Source organism: Metopolophium dirhodum, chromosome 8 (genome assembly GCF_019925205.1).
Source record: "Metopolophium dirhodum isolate CAU chromosome 8, ASM1992520v1, whole genome shotgun sequence".
Taxonomy (NCBI): domain Eukaryota; kingdom Metazoa; phylum Arthropoda; class Insecta; order Hemiptera; family Aphididae; genus Metopolophium; species Metopolophium dirhodum.
In genome coordinates, this window is record NC_083567.1 from 32,831,476 (window position 1) to 32,854,395 (window position 22,920).

Below are 22,920 nucleotides of genomic sequence, written 5' to 3' on the forward strand. Positions count from 1 at the left end.
TATTTTGTCATGATTACATAATAGTTACAATAATTTTAATTTAAAACCTTTTAGGTTAGTAAGTTTTAACCTTTCTCAGATAGTAGATTTAAATAATACTATAAATTGACACCCGTACAGCTGGCATACATAATTTTCAGTATAAATACATATTATATTATTATATATTATAAACGTTGTTATTTTAGGCACTACAAGTTAATTGATGTTGTTTCAGCATGTTTTATGGACACTCTATCTAAATATTGTTCATAGTGTATAGATAAATTAAATTAATTCAATTCTTCCATGTAGGTAATAAATTAGTTTTAATTGTAATTTTAAATATAATTAGACTTAAACCAAACTAATAAATCAAGTAAATATATATATTATTATTATCTATATTATATTAAATGTAATATGTATATTAGGAATGAAATATTTCTTCAAAACTAATTGAATACATTTTTTAAAAACACAAGAAATTCTTATACGAATTATTGGTTATATTAAGAACTAATGTAACAATAGTTATAAATTATAATTTAGTTTAATTTAATTTAAACTTTGAAGTTTTTATTTTGATTTTAGCCATGCATCTTTTTTAAATGAACTAAAGAAACACACTGGTACTGCAAAGACTATTAACCATACAATTGTCAATATTAATCCACGTAGAACTAAAGGATGATTTAAAGGCCATTCTTTAAGTGTCAAATTTCCAATTATTTCTGATGCAATGGATATAGGTAGAAAACGATTGAAGGCTTTTAAAACAGGATGTGCACTTTCCATTGGCCAAATAAGTCCTAGAAATTATAATTTAAAATATTAAATCATTTTTCTACCCAATTAAATTAAAGTAATATCTTAAACGGACTCAAATTACAAGTAACTTACCGCATAAACATGAAAATAAAACATTCGTTCCCATATTAATATGGGTTGCCATTGTGTAGTTTTTTGATACAGCAGCTACTAATATTCCTAAACATATATACATTACATGTATTATTTACCAGTATAAAAACACTTTAAACTTATACGCTGTACTAATAGTTTACATACGTTACCAAATACTTATGTTTTTAGTTGACAAAAAAAATATACGTAAGTACATACACTTGCTAAAAAATTATTTTACGTAAATAAACGTGTTAATTTTATGTACCTACTTGGCTAAATATATATTATATACAGGTCATTCCAAATTACCCATGTATGAAAATAATAGTGGAGATTATATTGATTCTAACGTTTGATCTCCACAATTTATTGTTGTCACACAAAATTTGAAAGACCTTGTCTATTTAAATGTACAATAATACATAAAAAAAAATTATATGTTAATTATAGATTTCAATCATAGTCAGGAAAGCTCATAAACAGTGATTAAGGATGGGCAGGGTCACTAATCTGACCTTCCAAAAATATATTACAGAATTATATTATAAATGCAATGATTTATTAGGTATAAAAAGGTATAGGTATAGGTATAAAAAAATTTATCCCAGTGGTCCCCACTTAACTTCATTATTACAATTTTTAATTATTATTTTTCATCGATTTATAGATATAATATTTTTAAATTAAGTAACTTTATCAATAATATAATATACAAATATGAGTGCTTCTTCAAATTTACCTGCAAACATTCCTTGGTATCCAATAATCATTATAGTCATTGCAAATGTCCAAAAGTTATCAGGTGAAATTGGGTTATCAAACACGAAATACATAATAAATATTTCAATCGATGATTGTATAATGTGGACAATTGTTTGGAGAAATATTATAGACACAACGAATTCTAAGAATTTTACCCCTTTAAAATTCAAATACATAACATTTTAAAAAATATAGCTAATTCGTTAATTTTTCTTATAACAATTTTACCTGCAACCATTATTCGACTCATTATTCCTTCATCCTTCTCCGACAGCAATAATCCAGTTGATAAAATCATTGGGAAATAAAAAGCTAATCTAAATATAAATATTATGTTATACATAAAATAGTAAATATAGGTAAAGTAAGATAATAACGTAACCAATAGAATAAACAGAAACTTCAGGAAGTTAAAGGCACAACATTAATTTGACACTGTCTTAATTGTGAAAAATACTATAGCATGTCATTATGTGTTCTATTATAGACTTAAAACAAATAACACTACATAGACAATTGTCAAATTGGTAGGTAAAGATTCATTGATAAAGTTTAAGTATTAAACCGTAAGAATAACGTATTAAACGAAAATAATTTTTAATTAATAAAACTACTAAATATTATGTTACACTATCATACAGACGACTGTTGATGAATTCAAGAGGAATGTCAAAAATCTGAATAGTTTACAGATAATATTAAGTGAACGAGAAATATAGTTTTACACATTTATGAACATTTAAAAATAATAAAAAAAAATTTGAAATATCCAAAATTCTGAGTTGATGCGAGTTACAAGAGTCAAGAGACCAAGATAGTCTCAACCAAATTTATATTATGTAAAGAGTATATCTAGTCAATCAAACTTGATTCATTATACTTACAAAACTATAAATCCTGGAGAAGCTGAATGAATAAATTCAGTGACTTTAACGTTTCCTATACTTTGAATCTGTAAACCAAATAGCGAAAATAATATTATACTTAAAATATTTTTAGAATTAAAATGTTATGTTTTTACTGAAATTGGGTAAGAGTATGATTTTTCACTTATATTACAGTACTTAGTTGCTTCTTTTAATGTTTTCACAAACGTTGAAGTGATGTCATCCTTTATTTTTAATTTCATGATATAATCTAAAATAGTTAGTATAATATATCCATTATTTTGTGTAATCAATTATATTGATGGTTTTTATTTATTTTGCATATTAATAAAATACTTGATGTATCTAACGTGATCTTCACCGAGCTATAGTCTATATCATAACTGTTAACAAATATATTTAGACGATTTTTCAATGTCAATGTATAGTTTGAAGTAAAATAAATTAAACCCCATATAAACCTGGCATTTAATGCAGCATTACCAGAATTTAGACTTGGGTAATCGATCTGAAAAATACGATGTTTTTCTTCTTTAACTAATAAGGTACTTTTAATTTTTAACTTCATTTACCAAATAACTATTGGTTTCTCGTAGATGGTCGATAAACATACAACTCAATTTTGTATTATTTGGGTCGTTTAAGAAACATTTTTGTTGATATAAATCAGTGCTACAATTTTTTATTTCATCATTAACCACTCCCAACTTTGCATTCTGAATGTTATGTCCAACGCATAAATTATACACAATAGTTTGGACCAGGGGTAAAACAAATGTAAAGAATAAAAATCTGAAAATAACCATATTGAAAACATATAATTAATAACAATAATTTATATAGAGATATTACGTATGGTCTTTGTACAAAAGTGCTGCATTTTTATATGTTAGAGCTCGGAATCTTCTCCAAGAAAAGCTGTTTTTTAATTGATTCTTAGTAAATGGTAGAATCTCTGAATATTCCTGTTTAGATTTATTGGAAAACTGGAAAATAATTTTAATGATTTTATCAATTATCATAAACTGTTTGTTATATATTTTGAAATATTTAGGTATTATTAAATAAATGATTTTTATTAAGGTTTTTAAGCTATATTTATTAAGTAAACTTATTATAATAGTTAACAGTAATAGTTTTATTAATTACAATTGTGGCAAACAATTTTATAAAATTATTGATTTGTATAAAATTATTTTTTTTAAATAAATTATTAGTTACTTAATAAAGAGACGCTTGAAAGTTTTGTCTAATTATCCTTGAATATTAAAATTAAAACATCTGACCATATTAATTATATTATATGTATCCATCGTGTAATATATCGTGTATTTTAACTGTATCATTTCACTGAAAATGTAATTTAATATTTGAGATGTACGATATTGTTTATAATAGTTTAAACTATACTATCTTTAACAGTTTAGTATTATGTTAAAAATGTTTTGCCGCAGTTTACCTACATATCGACTTTTAGAAAAGGGTAATTTTACTGCAGTTTACATACAGCCAATAAAATATATATTTAACTGTGTGCAATGTGCATGCATAAGTCACTTAAATGATTTATCCTGCCCTCTATCTCTGACAACGACGCTTAATGTTACTAATATATAAACATTGTCATAAGAACGTAACTGTTAAAATTAAACTATTATATAGGTATTTTTAATCAATTTTAAAACTATTATGATTTGATGAATATTATTTATTGCAGGTACAAATAGTTAGCTCAAGCTTCGTACTATAAACTACTTACTTTCTCACTTTCTTGCACACAACAAAGTGATAAAAATGCTTCTTCTAATGTTAACGAGTTTTGTTTTAATATTAAAGAATTAGGTGAATCTTCGCCTACTAAGACACCATTTCGCATAAATCCCACCTATTAAAATTGTAATACAATATATTTACATAAATTAATTTTAATTTACAAATATAAGGGACATAGAAGCTAAGGGGAGATTTTAAGAATGAACTTCCTACTCCAATAAGGAAATAAGGTAATAATAAATATACCGTTATTATTTTGTCAACAATACAAAAATAATGTGTACGTTTTAAAGATAGAAAAAGATAATAATATAATATCAGTAGGGTAGTAGGTAATACAAAACACTACATCTAATGAAGTAAGAATAATTAATATCCAAGTTTTCGATTAAAGGGATGTTACAGTAACATTTGTTGTCTCCGTCTTACATGTGCGTAATAGGTTTTTTATTATATTTTAATTTTAAAGCGAGTTATGAGTATTTTAAAATTATAAATTCTTTGTACTTCTTAAAATACTCATAACTTGCTTTAAAATTAAAATATAATAAAAAACTTATGACATTGCGTGGATAATAATCTTAACTTTAAATTTTATAAGAGGTCAATTCACTTTAATTTTTAACTAACGAAACTAAACGTGATCTGCAGATCGTAAAATTTGTTATGTTACGCAATTCTAAGACGAGACAACAAATGTCACTGTAACGCACCTATTAAGTCTGTAGTATTCAATTATCTTATTTGTTAAATATTCTGATTATTTTATTAATTCATTTTCTCTAAATTAAAAATATAATATATAATACTATGTAGTATGCACTTACTATTTAATACCTAACCAAGTAATAACCAAGTCAACCCTATAATATTTTCAAAGAAATACTAATGGTGTTATAATGACAACTGAAGGGATGGACGAGAAAAATAATAATAGATACAAAATTATTTTACTTTAATGAAATGTTCAATGCTGAACAATTAGCTAATAATATATAATGTTATATAATACCACGTTTGCTTTAATGGCCTCCTCGACATAATGCGTAGTTATGACGATAGTTTTTCCTTCCAGAGAGAGCTCAACCAGATAATTCCAAATGCTGATAACATAGTTATTCAAAAACAAAAACTACTGTAATGATGAATAAATTACACATAAAAATAAATAATTACCTTTGCCTCATAACTGGATCCATACCGACAGTGGGCTCATCAAGTATCATAATTTTGGGATCATGAAATAATGCTACGCCAAACGATAATCGTCTTTTTTCTCCTCCACTAAAATTACAGTAAATCATTATTCGTACATCAACAATGGCATTCGGGTGGTTTCCTGTAAGTCACAAATCACAATGAAGCAAAACGTATTTTCGTTTCTTGCTTTATTATTCCACATTCGGCTTACAGTATATTGTATATATAGCTCATACGTGTATACTTCTAAGCATACTGTTAAGTTGAAATACTACATTATCTTCCAGAATATTTTTAATCGTTTGAAAGTTTGTTGTAAAGTATTAAGGACACAACACGTTTCGATAAATACATACAAAAATTGAAGGATTTTCTTAGATTATAATATCCACGCGGTGGATACTTAATATAAATAAAAATAGTAAATAACCACATTTTTGTACAGTAGGTGTCGAGTGTATACCTACTTGAAGAATTCACTGTTATGTATGCAGTAAATTTGAATTCAATGATCAAGCAATGCATTCGAAAAACGATTATGAGAAAAAATTATCAGTCAGTCTATATTATTAACTGTATTTTATAATATATGTACATTGATGTTATTACAGTAATTTATTTTACCAATAGTAGCTAGTTACTGTAGGTTGAGTAATTTTTGCCAAAAACATTCGATTTATTATTTTATTAATATTTGATTATTATAATAGTATATATAATTAAATATATAGGATGATTCACCGAGCATGCTCAGCTCACTATACTTTTTTTTCAATAATAAAGTTAGTTCAAAATTTGAGTTTTTACATTTTTCAATATACCTAAAGTCCACATGTTTTCAAATTTTCCATATTATTTAAGAAGTTGACTCAGTTATTCAAATCAAAACCCACCCCTCTCCTAATTTTTACTTTAAATTATTTAGTGGATCAGTTTATACGTCATGTTATATCTGACGTTTTTGGACGTTTTTGGTGCTGCTCAAACGCCATACAAAATAATAATAATAATCAGAATTGTCTGAAATTGTTGACGTATCAACAACGAGTAATTGTTGAGTTATTTAACTTTGTATTAAAGGATAATGGGTTTGGATGATATAGGGCCTATGGTGATTTGACAATTTAAGTTATAAATATTAATTTATCAATATTTATAATTTGTAAAAATGTTCAAAGTATAGCAAATACTAGATCCAATATTACGCCTATTTTATATTATTGTTAAACCATGTTTAAGGACTATTATGCTAAGTATGAACATTTCAAATAACTGAGAAACTACTCGTTTTTTACTCAAATTTTAAGTTATGTAAGTACATAAAATTAAAAAAAAATTATTCATTAAATTATTTACAGTAAAAAAGGAGGGTTCTCATTTTGATAAACAGAAGATTGTTTATATAATTGTTTGGATTATTTGGTTCCAGTTTTAATTACTTATGAGTTTAAAGAACCTTGTATCATGTTTTCAAGACTTTGCTACATATTTTGAACATTTAATACACTACAAAATAATTTACGAATTTGAATGATGTTGACAAATTTAGTGAAAATTTGAACTCGAAATGTTTATGAAAAAATATCAAGTATATGTATCTTTAATGGTTTTAAATAACTATAATAAAACTTATGAGAAACCTTGTACTAATATTTCAAACTTTTTGACCAATGGAAAAATTGTTTATCGATATTTATAATAAAATAACCTAAAAAAATCAAAAACGTCAAATTTTTTTAAATAACTCAAAAAGCTAACTGTTAATTTTTAATTTGTATGTCCCAAAGTTACCAACTAGATTCACTTCTGATCTGAAGAGATATCGAAGATGAAAATCAAAACATTTTTCTACTATAAATAGTGTAAACATACCTACCACCGAAAAGAAGAAAAACACACACATAGTTGTAAAATCAATATATTATTCATCACACCGCTCAGAATCTAAAACTAATCCAACAAGTTACAACAATTATTTACTAATATGCACGGTTTTTATACTTCAGATATATCAAAAAATGTATTTAATATAAAATTATTATGAATCCGTTGAATAAATGTAAAAACAAACATTTAAATGGCTGTATAATTTGACAAAACTGTGCTGAACATCGTTGTAGTAGGTACTCAAATGTGTATCTAATGTAAATTGTAAAGTGTGTGATGTAAAATTGTAGAATTCAAGACACCATTACCTACTATCATCGTGGATTCAAAGAAATCCTACTATAATGCCTAATTATTATTGTGAAAGATATATTTTGTTCAAATATTAGTGTACGATTGTAACAATATTAACCTTAAGTTTTTAACTTGCATGCTTAACGATGGTAATCTTAGTAGACGGACTAACTCGTTAATCCTCTTTTTTACATTTTCTTCGTTTATTCCGTATAACTTTCCATAAAATATGAAAGTTTGACGTGCAGTTAAATTATTATGCAACGTAATGTTCTATAAAATGTACAAATATATAATAATTAAACTATGCAAATTTTTAATATGAAAACAATCCTATATTAATAATCATAATAATATACTTGTGGCATGTAACTTATTTCCGAGTGACGTTGCGTTTTTAAATATATTTTACCAGAATCCAATGAACTAAGACCAAGTATGCAGTTCAACAAAGTCGTTTTGCCACAACCACTCGGCCCAAGAAGTCCGTATCTAAAAATGTACATATAATATGTCTATTAAATATTAATAGCATATTTTTTATTAATGCGATAAAAAGTTATTTTTGTTGAACCGGCGGAGCAGAAAAAAAAGTAGACTAAAATATAATAATACCCATGTAAAATCCCAAAAACCCCAAAAATGTACAGATATACCGTTGTTATGCTCTCATCTCGTTTTACTCACCACAAAGTAATATACTATGTATTATTGTTTAAAAAAAAAAAAAAACAATGATAAATCGTTGCATCACGACAAACAATTCTGAGTGGATTTCAATTGTCAGTTTGTAACCACACTTGTTATGACTAGTTTAGTATTAATTTTGCAAATGTTTAATAGTTTTTCTATACTCCTACAAAAATAAACTAAAAAAAGACCTCTTCTGAGTTCTAAGTACCCAGTAGCGTCGAGTCACAATCGATAGATAGGGCATTATTGGAACTATTTTACTGCCCAAAAAATGTCCATAAACAGAAATCATCATTTTTAATCAATAGAGACTTGATAATTTATAAGGGTAAAAGTAAGGACCAAAATTTCCCAAAATAAAAGTTCTTCAAAAAAAACCTGGAAAACCCTGAAAACCGTGGATTTCTTAAGAAAAATTAGAAAAACTCGTAAAATAAATGGTTCTTTGGAAAAATATTATTTTCCCTAAAAAACCGAAAAATGAATGGAAACATTGGAAACTATTCAATGATAATTGATAATACTATTGTATTAATAATACCCTTGAGACTTGAATACTGTTCGGTATTCAATACTGAACACCCTTTTCTTTTTTGGGGGGTATTTGTATGTACATGTGATCAAAAATAACAATTCCATAATGTATTATTTTTAATTAATTAATTACGTGCTAAAAATTAAATCTGTTTTCATTTAAAAAAAGATTACTTTATCTATTTTTTAAACTGTAATTTTTCCTATACTTTTTTAATTTTCCAAAAAATCTATTTTTTATTAATATTTCGAAAATTTTAAGTTTTTTTGGAAATGTATTATTTTAATATTCTCAAATTGTTCCATATTTACAGGGGCTTTAAGAATTATTCCAAGATTTTTATCCCTGGGTAAAATAGTAATCCTATTGAAATTTCTCAATAATATATCAATGTACCTATGTGAACTATAATCAATAAGTCTAATGCGTGTGTAAGTTTTCCAAAATGATTTAAACTTGCAAAAATGATATTAAAATGATTGCCAAAAAGTGTTGTCACACCGATCAATAAAATCTAAAATTATAGAAAGCAATTTATACATTTTTTAAATACGTACATGGTTCCCGTGGATACAGACATATTCAAACCTTTCATACTTATGATGTCTGAATAGCGTTTATAAGCATCTTGCACTATTATTGATTTATCTCCAACCATAATATTTCCCAAGCTATTTAAAACTTCAACGGACATTTTTAAAAACTACCTATTACAAATTAAATTTTAGCTAATTGTATAATATGATCCATAAAAAAAAGTGTATATGAATGCAAGTGATGTTTAACTGAAATACCTACCATAAACTGCATAAAATAGTAGATTTATATTTTTTTCAAGGACCAAACTATTTGAATAGGTACATATTATAATTATATATTTTAGAGATGCTAATCACAGAATAGAAATAATAAAAGTTTCTATTATATTGTAATATAATATACATTGGTTATTATACATAATTTAATACAAATCCCTAACAAATTAAAATTTTCAAAATAATTACATATAAAATATTGATATGACCAAGGTTAAATTAATTTATGCAAAAAATAGGTATATTTTATTATGTTTAATCAATTCCAAAAATTGTGTAAAAATCTAATGTTTGTTATTTAAAATAAATTTATCAAATGTAAAGTCATACTATCATACCTAGCTATATAGGTATAGTAATTAGTAGGTACCCAACTAATTTAATATAAAATCCAAGGAGACACGTGCACAGTACTACAGTAAACATATAAACAAAACTAACCTAATTAATCACGTTTATATGATATTACCTCTTGTTATGATTCACTATAGTCTATAATTATAATTATACACATAATATAAAAAAAATTAATATAATACATTATTATAATATAACGGTCAGAGGTCAGACGACTATAAGTCTCTATAAATTTCAATGGTATACATTCATAATTATTCAAATTGGGTACTCAAACATTTTTTTAATGTAATAGACATCATTAGATATGGCTGATTTGGTAGGTAATTATAATTCTATTATTATATACAACTTAACTTTGAGCACGACTCGTACAATTGTTGGTAGATATTTAATATAAATACTTATTTTCCATTTGAAATAAATACCTAAATAACAATAAAAAGTATAGTATATAAGTTTATACTACGTATAAGTTATTTTTTTCAATATAAATAAAACCTAACACATATAATATTATGTATTTAAAGTTAATAAATAATTGTTTTCTATTTTTTACTTACATGGCTACCTTTCAAAATAATTATATAATTAATAGGTATTAGATAACTACTAATAAGTATAATTCTAATTTTAATGTAACTATAAGCCATTATAGTTTTTATAACTTTTTATCACAAAAAAGCGGTCTTACTGCCAATAAATAATTCAATGATATATCATTATATCAAAATTAATTCAATCAGGTATAAATAAGAAAAGTTTTTAATTTACTTTTTTCAGTTGAGCCACAATTGTGTTTTTTCAAATAAAAGAGATAAAAGTGCGTAATCGGGCTGTACCGCAAATAACCGTTTGATTTAATTTTTACCAAGTCTTATTTACTAATTCGATATTTATAATTGGTTGTCATGCAATATTTTACTTCGTTTGTATTTGTTTAGTAATTTTTTATTATGCATTATAAATCGATTTTGTAGTACCTACTTAATATTAAATCAGTTAAATATTAATCTAGGTAGGTACTTATAAAAAAAAAATCATGAACTGCAATCATCCAATGCGAATGTATTTTGTCGTTATAATGGAGTTTTTGGAACGATTTTCTTTTTCAAGCCTCCGATGTAAGTAGAAGGTACACTGCCCACAACATTAACAATAACAATTACGGACACGATTTAGTGTCTGCCGTCTGGACGACATTGTTTTAGCCTCTCGTCTTTCTTCAGCGCACTGCAATGTTCTATTCATTTTTTTAGTTCAAAAGTTTAATAATTCAATACTATTGTATACGATGCGGAACTTAGTTTAATGTAGTGTTAACGGGCAATTTTTTAATTCTTTATAAACAAATTGTATCAAAATAAATCCAAAAAATAACATTATCATTGTCATGAAGTAAAACATTGTCACTAGAATTAAAACATAAATATCCACAAGATCATTCACTAAACATGACCACCTCTTTTTTTCTTTTCATAATAAATTTATAAAATTATAAAAACCATATTTTCAAATACTTAGATATTTTATACCATTTAAGGCGTATCTTGTACTCTTGTGGCTTACCAACTTATTTTTTAGAATGCCTATTTTTTAATTTTTCCTGTAAATTGTTAATCAGATGACTTTTTTAAACATTTTTATTTACCTACCCATCTAAATAAAATTCCAAACAAGTATTTTTAGAGTTATTTAACTTTGTGAACCTACAGACGACAATAGATCTAAGGTTAATGGACTGGAAAAATACAAATTTTGATTTGTCCACAACATTTAAAAAAAAAATCATCAGTTTAACAATTTATGGTAAAAAATGTTGGTTTTAATTTGAAAATAAAAAGAATTTTGTACCGACACCGGATACTTCTTATATGGTACACAAATCTAAAAATTATTATTTTTTATTCGATGCTACGGTGATAAACAAAGCGTTAGAAATTAAAATCCCATTTTTAATAATTTGTCGGTAGTTTTTCCCGTGGCATTAAATAACTATTGAGAAAATCGAAAAATGATCTCTCTAAAGTAACATCTTGATCCAATTTGCTAAAAGATAAGGTACTATTGATAAAAATCGAAAATAATCAACTGATCTACATAATATATCATGAATGCTAAAATAAACAATTGGTACATAATATTTTAAGCTTTCTGTGAATATAATTGTTTTTATTATTAAATGTGGAGTGGTCGAGCGGACTAAGGCGTCGGTTGCGACGCACACCGGCGCTGGTTCAAACCTCGGTTCACGGGCGGCATTTTTCTTCGGGCAAGTCATGGTGTCCGGAGAGAAGTGTCGTCATCCCCCCCCCCCCAGGCATGGCATATACTCACGGGTGCGCACTAAAAAAATCTGCCAAACAACATATTATATACCATAAACGTACACTATAATATTAATTATTAAATATCATAAAAAATCGACCTTACAAAAAAATTTTAAAAAAGTACTTACAATTAACTTCTCTGGGTTGTTGCATCTTTGGATAATAATTTATATGGTACAATTTTCAGACTTTCAATAAATATGTAAAAAAAAAATTTATTATACTACTAAATGCTTGATTTTTAAACGATCTATGAATATTATTGTCTACTCCTTCCAACTAAAAAATTAGAAAAATAACACATTCCATGCTCTGTTCAAAATCTAATATGTACGATTTATTACAGCTGTACTATCATTTTATATGCGAGATGTTTTGATGTACGACGAAAGACAAGCAGTTGACATTTATCATGTATTTATGATGCTTTGTTATGTGTCAGCAATAATAGGAGGGATAGTGGGAAACAGTGATTACGGTAAGTATAAGTAAGTAAATTGAAATAATATAACCTATAATACAAAGCTATTTGTATTTTTTCAAGAGGGCGTCATACCCACATCTGTTGTCTGCCAGACTGACATCTACTCATCTGAGTACAAGGACTAAATAAATAATTTATTAAATCTCAAAAATAAATAAATTATGAAGACGCAATACCATTTGTAAGAACGTACAACATAGAAAAATTGCGTAACCAATTTTCATGTACCTATAGTTAGTTTTAATATTAACCTACTTATTGAATTAACCATTTTTATAAACCAAGGCAAAAACATTGTCTGTGTTTTTACGTCAATTATTAAATGAGATATAAGTATGTAAAAAAATGGCTATTTAAACATGCACATAGTTTGTTTGAAAATGAAAATATCGTAATAAACCGATCAAACCGATAAATATTATTAGGTTTAAATTTCTTAATTGATCAACTCAGGGCCTAAAATACATCTGATTTCAGGGGACACACACTTATTAATTTAACTGCTACTTTTGGGCTTTGACAGTTTTCTATAGCAAAAAAAAAACCTGTCAGGGTTGTACACACAAAATCCCCCCTTATCACTTTTATAAATCATTTACCCTGTAAGTGAGTTAGTGAGGTAGCTTTTATAATTACTTTAAATCACTAAAAGCAGTAAAAGCTTATGTGTGTAGTAAATTGAAAAATATTTTAATATTTTGGTATGTTATCATCATTAATTAGAATATATTTTATGTAACAAAGTAGTTTATACGTTATAAGAATATTTAAGGTTTTTAAAAAAACAAATTTGATTATGTTTAGAAAATAATATTGGGTTTGTTAAATAAACTGTTATAATATAATATTATAATTTATATTTATATTATTATGTATGTAGATCCTTTTAGTTATATTTATTAAATAAGATAAAATAACTATCTAATTCTTTAATATCCGATTTATGATTATAATAATTAGCTTAATAGGTTTAATATCTTTAATATATTCACATGTTTTAGACTTAAAATAAACAATCATAAATATTTATAATATGCTATAGAACATAATATACCTAATTATATAATATTATAACAATATTCTATAAATTACGAAGCTCTTACTAGTTAACTTTTCAGTATGTATTACAGTAAGCAATATTGTATTTCAATAGACACAGCATAGAATAATTTAAATATTGTATGTACCTACATGTTTAGTTATTTTATACTAAGGCAGGTACCTAATTACTTTGAATTGACCCATTCTCAATTATTCTTTTTTTTTATAACAAACTTCTCCATAGTATAGAAATAAAATAAGAAGGTACCTAATTAACTTAAGTTAACAGAATAGGTAACTCGTAAATTAAAATATTAAATGATTAATGTTTGTTATTTCTACAAAACTAAAAACACGTTATAAAACTTGGGACACACATTTGTCATTGAGGGGACACACTTTGATTTTCAGGGGACACGGTATTTTAGCCCCTGGATCAAGTCAATCTAATATTATACCTAACTACACAAAATTGGTTCTGCTGAACTCAAATTGTCTATCTTACAAATGGTGTTGCGTCCTCATAGTTGTTTATTTTTAAGGTTCAATAAAATATGTATTTAGTCCTTATACTCAGATGTCTTCATCATAATATATCAACTATGCAACAGATAGTTACAATGTGATTTGTAACAAAACTACGCTGTGGTATTAGAAGAAATTAAAATTTGTTAGCTAACGATATCGAAATTTACCTAATTTTATAAACAAAACCTAAACAATTAATCACAATTAAAGTATTAAACTGTAAAAATGAGCAATAAACATTACATATGATTATTTAGTTGAATTTACTCCAACAAATGGGTATTTCCAATCAACATTTTTTTTTACTTAAGAAACTTTACCAACTCTTTGCTATTACATATGTGAAAAATGTATACAATAATACCATTATTATGAATTATAATAGTATAAATATATAATACTGTTTATAATAATTATCATATATTTTTAAATTTTAGAACCATCTTAACATTTTCAATCGTGTATTGGATTGGAATATTAATCTTATTTTGGTCGACTGTTCAAATCCAAAATACAGTATTAATTAAGTAAATATTAAAATTATTAAAAAAAAACAATATAAATATGCTTACAACACAAAAAAATCCTGGTCTCCTGTGAGCGGTGACCATTATTAGCGATTAAGTACCTAGTAAGAAGTGGTTGAATAAAATATATAAAATAAACATTTGTCGAATGCGTACACGTATTTAGAATTTTAACCTGATGGGTTTATGACATGTCAATATGTCATAGTTATTAATTGTCGTATATTATATTTTTGACATAGTTACCTATTTTTTTATTCAAATTTCTCCAAAACAATATAATATGAAGTACACAAAATAAAATAAATACTGTTTTAGTGTTATATCTAAATTTAAGTGACTTGACACTTTTTAAATTGACTCTAATAATTACAGTACTTTTATACCATAAAAAACCTTAAAACCGACAAATTCGGTTCAACGCGTTTTATAAGCTATATACTATAGATAATAATATTATGCATATTGTAAAGTCCCGTTTACCGTTTAATTATTGAATTAAAAACTTTCTATTTTCGGTTAACCGACCAACATTGTATTATTACGAACGCATTTTAATCATCTAGCTTCATGGCACTATACGGTCTGGTTTTTGTTTCAATTGGTGTGGGTGGTATAAAATGCTGTATTGCGGCATTTGGCGTGGATCAGCTCATCGGAAATGATCAGAATGTTACCTCAACACAAGTACACGTATTCTTCAGCACGTTCTACTTTTCCATACACTTAGGCGTGTTTTTCGGAATGATTACTTCGCCAATCATCAATAAAATTCTGTTGTACAGTGGCCACAATGTCAACGAATATGTTATCAGATTTGGAATGGTGGTTATCACAATGGCAATCTCAATAAGTATAAACATAGAATCTTGTAATTTAAATAATAAAACATTATTATTGATTGAGTTTAAAAGAGTAAAATGTTAGTAGAGCAATATATTATCTATATGTATAATTTGAAATTAATACAAATATAACGAAACGTCAAAACGTGTATAACCCTTTAAGTGAGGATAGTGGGTATATCAACTATCGTTACCTACCGCATTATCCTGAATCTCTTGTAGTTTAACTATTAAAAACAGATATTTTACACTATGATGGAAAGTACATAACAGTCACATACAAAGACAGATGTCTTAAAATTTAAATACTTCAACAAGTTTTTGTAATTTTATTCAATGAACAATAATAAATCAGTAAAATTAGTTACCTTGGAGGCTTTTACGTCTTTTTAAACGTGCGCGGAACACCATCTTTTATTGTGTAATTTCTGAATGACTGATCTAAAAAATATTTATTTTGTATCCAATAATCCACAGCCAAAGATGACTTTCAAAATCTAGAAAAAAAACTGTTGAATTATTGGTAGGCACCTATAGAATTATAGACAATTTATAATACATAATACAATTAAAGGTCATCACAACACTAAAATCGAGTTTACTTGGATTTAAAGTATGTCTTTATCTAAGAAATATGTTGTGGGTCTCACACTTTAACACTAATTATTCAATGAGGTACAGACGTTTGAAGATATGCGTGTGACGTTATAGAGCCGAAGTCGGAATGTTTTACGTGTAAAAGTGTCTAGATTAACACAACGATTTCAATCGTTAAAGATAATATTTTTTGTATGTAACATCAAATGTTTTTTTGTCTTTATTGGTTTGATTATAATTTTGATAAACTTTCAAGTTTTTTTAAAGTAGATAAAACTATTATGGTAAATTCGTGAAATTTGTCTAATACGGCAATACAACGCGAGTAGCGAACTCAATAATTTTACTTAGTCATCATGTATAATATTACAACTCTAGATTAAGTCTGTTATTTATATAAATGATCGCAAAGACGTTATAAAACTTTTGATAGATAACTACCAAAAACTCATTTAAAAAAAATTGATATACGTTGTATTGTCGTGTCATCGACGGATATGTGTACAATAACAAGATATATTAAATTTTAAATCACACCATCGTCTTAAGTACATACACATACTTAGGGTTTTAAAAAAAAAATCTGAAATACCATCGTAAGTTATTAAGATCATTGTGTAAATCAAACTACTTTTACACGTAAAACATGGGCGGCTGCTCACTCGTCGGCTCTATGACGTCACTCGGCTATTAATCAACTCAGATTTTTACCAAAAAGTTTTTCATAATTTGGACTTATAATACACCAATAAACTTAAAATTAAAAAAAAAAAAGGTGGGTAAGTGGATGTCACTCTGCTGTACAGTAGGTTACAAGTGGTTCACTGTAATGGATGGTATCAAATTTGAATTCAATGATATAATTCATTATATAAGAAAAACGATTCTGAGCGAGAACGGTCAGTCAGCCTATGATATTACCAAGTATATTTGATGATATTATTGTGAATAAAGTAATTTATATATAACCTATTTACGTGGAGCCTTGTTTTAAATTTTCAATCCTTAGCTATAAAAGTTGCACATTTTATAAATTTTTAACTACAAAATAATAATTAAATTTTTTCAAAATTTGAACTTTAAATGCTTAAAAAAAAAATTGTGACTATGAATTTTTAATTTTTTTTAATTTGCCTTTGAAACAATAACCTAGAAGCCTTCTATTAAATTTTCAAGATTTTTTAACCAACAAATAAAATTGTATTGATATTTATAGAAAAAAAAACTAAAAAAAATAGAAACTGAAAATGTCCGTAAAAAGCTCAAAATATTTGGAAAATGTTATGGTGTAGAGAAAATGCTAATATAAACATTCAGTCAAAATTGCATGTACCTACGATCATTTGTTCTAGAGTTGCACCAAAAACCAAAATCAATTTTCTCAAAATTCCCGTTTTTCCTTAATTTTTCTTTTGTTTTTCACGTCACTTTTGAAAACTACTTAGAAATTTTTACTTTTGACCCCCCAAAGTACCAACTAGATTCACTTTCTTATCATAAAAGTTGTTGAAGAAAATCCAAGCATTTTTACTGTCCTGAAAGGTGATGACAGGCACAAAAATAAAAAAAAACACACATCATTGTAAAATCAATACATTCATCGCTTCGCTCAAAATCTAAAATAGTGTTGTGATGTCCTTTAATGTAGATTATTACTATCCATTAATAGAATTTGTTGGTTCCTTAAATAAATATGTCATTTTTATGACTAAAACAGTAAAACACTACAATATAATTATTGTACCTTAAGTGTAAAATATTAACATTTTTTTTTAGGCGTATTTGTTTGTGGAACCCCAAGCTACTTATTCAGAAAATCGTTACCTAATATTCTACCAAAAATGATAAAATGTATTTTGGTAAGTATACATTTTCAAATATTGTTCAAACATTTTAATGAAAAAATACCAATTTCTAATATTCATATGCAAAACTACAGTATAATATATATATTGCGTGTCATTGTTGAACTGTTCACAGTTCTCTCTGTGGAAACAATTAACATCACCCTGTAAGGAGACAAAAAATGAACATTGGTTAGGAATGGCAAAAAATTCTTTTCCAAACGATATCATAAATGACACGAAGAAAACGTTACACATGCTCTGTCTTTACATACCTTTGTCAATATTTTGGAGTTTATTCGATCAACAAGTTAATATTATAAACAAATCGTGTAAGTCGTATCCATATTAAATTGTATAAGCTATGTATTGATTTAGCACACAACTTGGATTTTTCAAGCATCGCGGACAAGCGACCATTTGTTTGGTCTACCATTTTCAGTGTACATGCTACAAGTGATAAATCCCTTGCTCGTGCTATTCACTATTCCATTTATGGACCGCATTGTTTACCCTTATTTGAAGAGTCATAAACTGTTTAAGTATCCTCTAAAACGAATGTTGCTTGGTGGTAGTATAGCTGGTATAGCGTTTATTTTTGCAGGATGCCTCGAAATGTGTTTAGAGGTGTGTGAATTACGTACATAGGTGATAGTATAATATTATTCTGGAAAACTATATTGGCAAATCGTATTTTTATTTAACCAATAATATATAATTCAAATTTTACTGTGTTATAGGAAAATATTCAAGATGGAATTAATATACATAATACAAATGCATACTATGACGCATACACAAAATCGTGTTTGGCGAACGTATGGACATCGAATTTAGGCTTTCAACAATTTAACGAAACCGGATATTTTATATTAGATAATATTAGAACACGAGAATGTATAAATGAAAAGTCTATAAGAATTCGAATACCAAAAAGAAAAAGGCAAAAATGTATAAAAAACAAAAATATATTTAAAGTACGCCCAATGTGAAATTAAAGTATAGTCAATATTGCATATTATTATTATTAAATAGGGTAGCGCGTAAGACATTATTGAAAACGATGTGAGTAGTGAGTGACTATAGTGATGTGCCTCTATAATATATTATATATATAGATTTACAAGTCGATATTTTTAGTAATTAACACTCATTATCACACATAAAACTGTGAGGTTGTTTTGAGTACCTGCGTATAACAACTTATAAATAACTTAAAGTCAATTCCATACACATTTGAGCGTTAAATTTCATTCAGGGCCCAAGGAGTGTTGATTTGACTACGCTGTGTAGTTAACACTAACCATTTGTTTTAACGTTTATCTTCAGGTACAACGACCTATCGGCTATCTAGAATAATCTAAGTAACTATTAATTTTAGTTAAATTAACTTCATAAAATTATAGTTACAACTTCATATAACTATATGTTAACGGAACTATTTTAAGGAGTTAAAACTACTGATTTGGTTGTCAAAATGTGTAAAAAAAATGCAAAACAAAATATCTAGAATGTTTTGAATTTTTTTAAAAATATCAATTATCAGTTTTAAAGTTTTTATTTTTTTGAATTGCAGCATACTTTTTATTTATTAATTTCTATGAGCAGAGCAATATAACAACATTTAGGGAGGTACTTACTCTGGTACTCTACTTCGCTTATCTATAAACTTAAAATTCGTACCTAGAACTAATACTAATTAAATGAATATTTATAAATGAAAATTATCAGAAAAAATATTCTGCTCGGGAATAAGTAATTAAAAAAAATGTTTTTTTTCAAAAATGTTAACCTTTAAATGAATCTCTTTTTATAATAGAATATGTATATTCTTTAAAATTAAATTGCTTATATTATATTGTGTTCGTGTGTGTATAATATTTTTAGAAATCAATTATATTAGTAATGGAAAATAGTTTATTTAAAGAGAATAACACTTTATTAAACCCACCTTCAGTAGTGCTTGTGCCGGAAAATGTATACATGACTTCAAAAAAAAATCATTCGTATTTAATACAGTAAAGTTGTGAATAACTATTAAAAAAAACTTATATATTTCATTTGGATAATCTGTTTTTTATCAGTTTAATTGTTCCATTAAATGAAGACAGCAGAATATGGCTACACATCAAAAAACTAACACTTGAGTCCATGTCTAATAATAAGATAACGATTTTCGAAGAAGCACGATATCCCGTCTCTCAATTTCAAAATAATACAGTTTTAAAAATTCCTGCTGGTTTGTAAGTACATGTGGCTTTACCAAGTAATTTTATTATGCAAGATTATGTTTTAAAATATGAACACTCACATATTATACATGGCGTACGACATAAAACCATGGGGTTATTTGTGATGGTAACTTGAAACACCACAGTTTTAAATAATAGCACAAAAACAGATTAGAATGGATAGGTAGAAGTTTTTGTTAATTTAATACAATTATTTATTTCCTAAGCTAAATACATAATAAACTCCTAAATATTTTACGAAATGTTTAAAATAAAATATTTAGTCATAGGTACAACAGACATCGTGGAATTCTGATAATACATTTTTCCTTTGTAAGTTGCAATGCTGCAACTTTATTTATTTTGTTAGTTGCTACCGAGTGGCAAGTACAAATTCTTAATAACTTATGTAGGTCGTAGCCCGTAGGCATTCACATTATAACCCATATTATACCTAGGCAGTTCTTTAAAATAATATATAATAATTATTAATACGTTGTATTTATTAGTTACTACAGATAATTTTCAAAATTATAAAAACATATTATAAATGCTATTTTAAGGTATACGCTGACGATACATTATATGGATAAAAAACAGCAGCCGATATCAAGGAATGTCTTGAATCTTGAAACCAATCGTATTTACACATATAGAAATGAACGTGATTATAAAATTAATTCTGTGTGTATTATAACCTATAAGTCCTATTATAACTATGATTATCTATACCTATTTTAATAATGTAATACCCTATACAATATTTTTAGAAATTACAATCAAATGCAGTTGTACAGACCCGCGTTTTAAGTAAAGAGTGGTTATTACCTCAATTCATTTGCATGGCATTCGGCGAGACATTGTTTACCATGACTGGATTATCATTTTCTTTCTCAGAAGTAAATAAAAATAAACGAAAAAAAAGTAAAATCAATTTCAATTCAATATGTAACTCAGCTATCCTTAAGACGTTAACCATCGTGATATATCCTATACACATGATTAACGATTGTTAAATTCATAAACGTAAATCAACAGTCTTAAATAAAGACAAATTAAACGTGGTACACCCATTTAAGGAGGCAAGGAACTTGTTGTTTCTATTTTTTTTCATTTTTTTCATCGACTGTTATGGTAATTACTAATTAATAATAATATTATGTCTATAATATAAACTTACGAACAACAAATTAAAACCATCTATTTGAAATATATAGAATGGGCGTCATAAGTTTACATTTATCGTTTGTATTTAAATTCATAAAATTCTTGATCCTTTAAAAATATTGATCTTGTTTCGTATTGATTAATGGCAAGGGCATCACGGGGTGGATGGGAAAATGTCCACAAAACGCGCTGTTTTTTTGCATATTATCCATTGCTCTTTTTTCAGTAACTACACGAATAATTGTACTCACCGAACTTTTTCCACAGACTCCCGAATCGATGAAAACCGTGTCAATATCTATGTGGTATTTTTGCGTGGCTCTCGGGAATTTGATTGTAATTTTCATCAACAAGTTTGTAGCGTTTGAAAAGAAAGTAGGTAATCAATTTTTATTTCCTTTAATTTATACCCATAAGACCAAAGTAATACGTCTAGTGTGTTTTGAAACCAGTCCAACATGTTCTTCATGTTCGCTTTCATTGCGCTTTTAACGATAATCGCCACCTGCAAATGGAGTAACAAGTATGAAAAATTATATCACGAAAATAAAACGGACACGGAAAATGAGAGCGATAGTGATAACGTCAATTTAGGTGATGTCCTGTCCAACGCAATACAACGAAAAACAAACAACTTATTATTAATTACTTTTTTTTGTGGTTTTAGTAATGTTATTAAAAAAGGAGAGTTATCAACTATCGTTTTGAAAACGAAGAGATTATATTAATTATCAGCAAACAATATATTGAACCTAAAATGTTATAAAATCAAATTCCTCGAAAACGGCGATAACAATGAAAAGATCTTAAATGCATTTAAATATTTTTATTTAACTATTATCTATTGAAAAATGTGTGAATTGTTTGTTTATATAATGTTATATAATATTTAAAATATTGTACATTTTTAATATACCGTAAAAGCTTACATCAGATTGTTGTTTATTTCTTAAAAAAGATGATGGGCTTATGGGCCCCACTGAACGGGTTCGTGGGGGGGGAGGCATGAGTTCACAATTTTCAACAATATGTATCATATTAATACAAATATTTAAAATATACGTCTTAATTATAATATACATTATCATATTAATATGGTATACATTTTTAATGTTTTACAATAAACAACAATCATTGTTAACTTTAATATTAAATAAAACATACAATGTCGGTCGTCGGTGACAATACTTAGATCATATACAATGGATGGAGCTATGTGTGTGTTTCTCGTATAC

At 26.5% G+C, this 22,920-nt stretch overlaps 2 protein-coding genes across 4 annotated transcripts; one reads left to right on the plus strand and one right to left on the minus strand.

Moving 5' to 3' along the window:
• Positions 1-419: 419 nt before the first annotated feature.
• Positions 420-22,073, minus strand: LOC132950602 (ABC transporter G family member 23-like). Of its 3 annotated transcripts, XM_061022125.1 has the most exons (16): positions 21,937-22,073; positions 16,215-16,343; positions 8,051-8,183; positions 7,810-7,964; positions 5,487-5,594; positions 5,323-5,413; positions 4,297-4,422; positions 3,390-3,523; positions 3,110-3,329; positions 2,874-3,045; positions 2,672-2,787; positions 2,535-2,602; positions 1,879-1,967; positions 1,628-1,807; positions 883-969; positions 420-791 (listed from the first exon to the last, which is right to left on the minus strand). In XM_061022125.1, the coding sequence occupies exons 3-16, from the start codon at positions 8,057-8,059 to the stop codon at positions 559-561; spliced, it is 1,788 nt and encodes a 595-aa protein (XP_060878108.1). In that variant the 5' UTR covers positions 8,060-8,183; positions 16,215-16,343; positions 21,937-22,073; the 3' UTR covers positions 420-558. The 3 variants fall into 3 exon arrangements, with proteins under 3 accessions (XP_060878108.1, XP_060878107.1, XP_060878109.1); XM_061022124.1 differs by lacking the exons at positions 16,215-16,343; positions 21,937-22,073 and adding an exon at positions 9,477-9,613; XM_061022126.1 differs by lacking the exons at positions 8,051-8,183; positions 16,215-16,343; positions 21,937-22,073 and having other exon boundaries at positions 5,487-5,649; positions 7,810-7,912.
• On the plus strand, positions 15,673-22,595 carry LOC132950603 (solute carrier family 15 member 1-like). Its single transcript, XM_061022127.1, has 12 exons — positions 15,673-15,854; positions 18,220-18,302; positions 18,424-18,597; positions 18,666-18,914; positions 19,028-19,264; positions 20,175-20,305; positions 20,372-20,530; positions 21,082-21,202; positions 21,289-21,417; positions 21,953-22,060; positions 22,138-22,279; positions 22,353-22,595. Exons 1-12 carry the CDS (start codon positions 15,746-15,748, stop codon positions 22,391-22,393), a joined length of 1,683 nt encoding a protein of 560 aa, XP_060878110.1. The 5' UTR covers positions 15,673-15,745; the 3' UTR covers positions 22,394-22,595.
• The last annotated feature ends 325 nt before the right edge of the window (positions 22,596-22,920 follow it).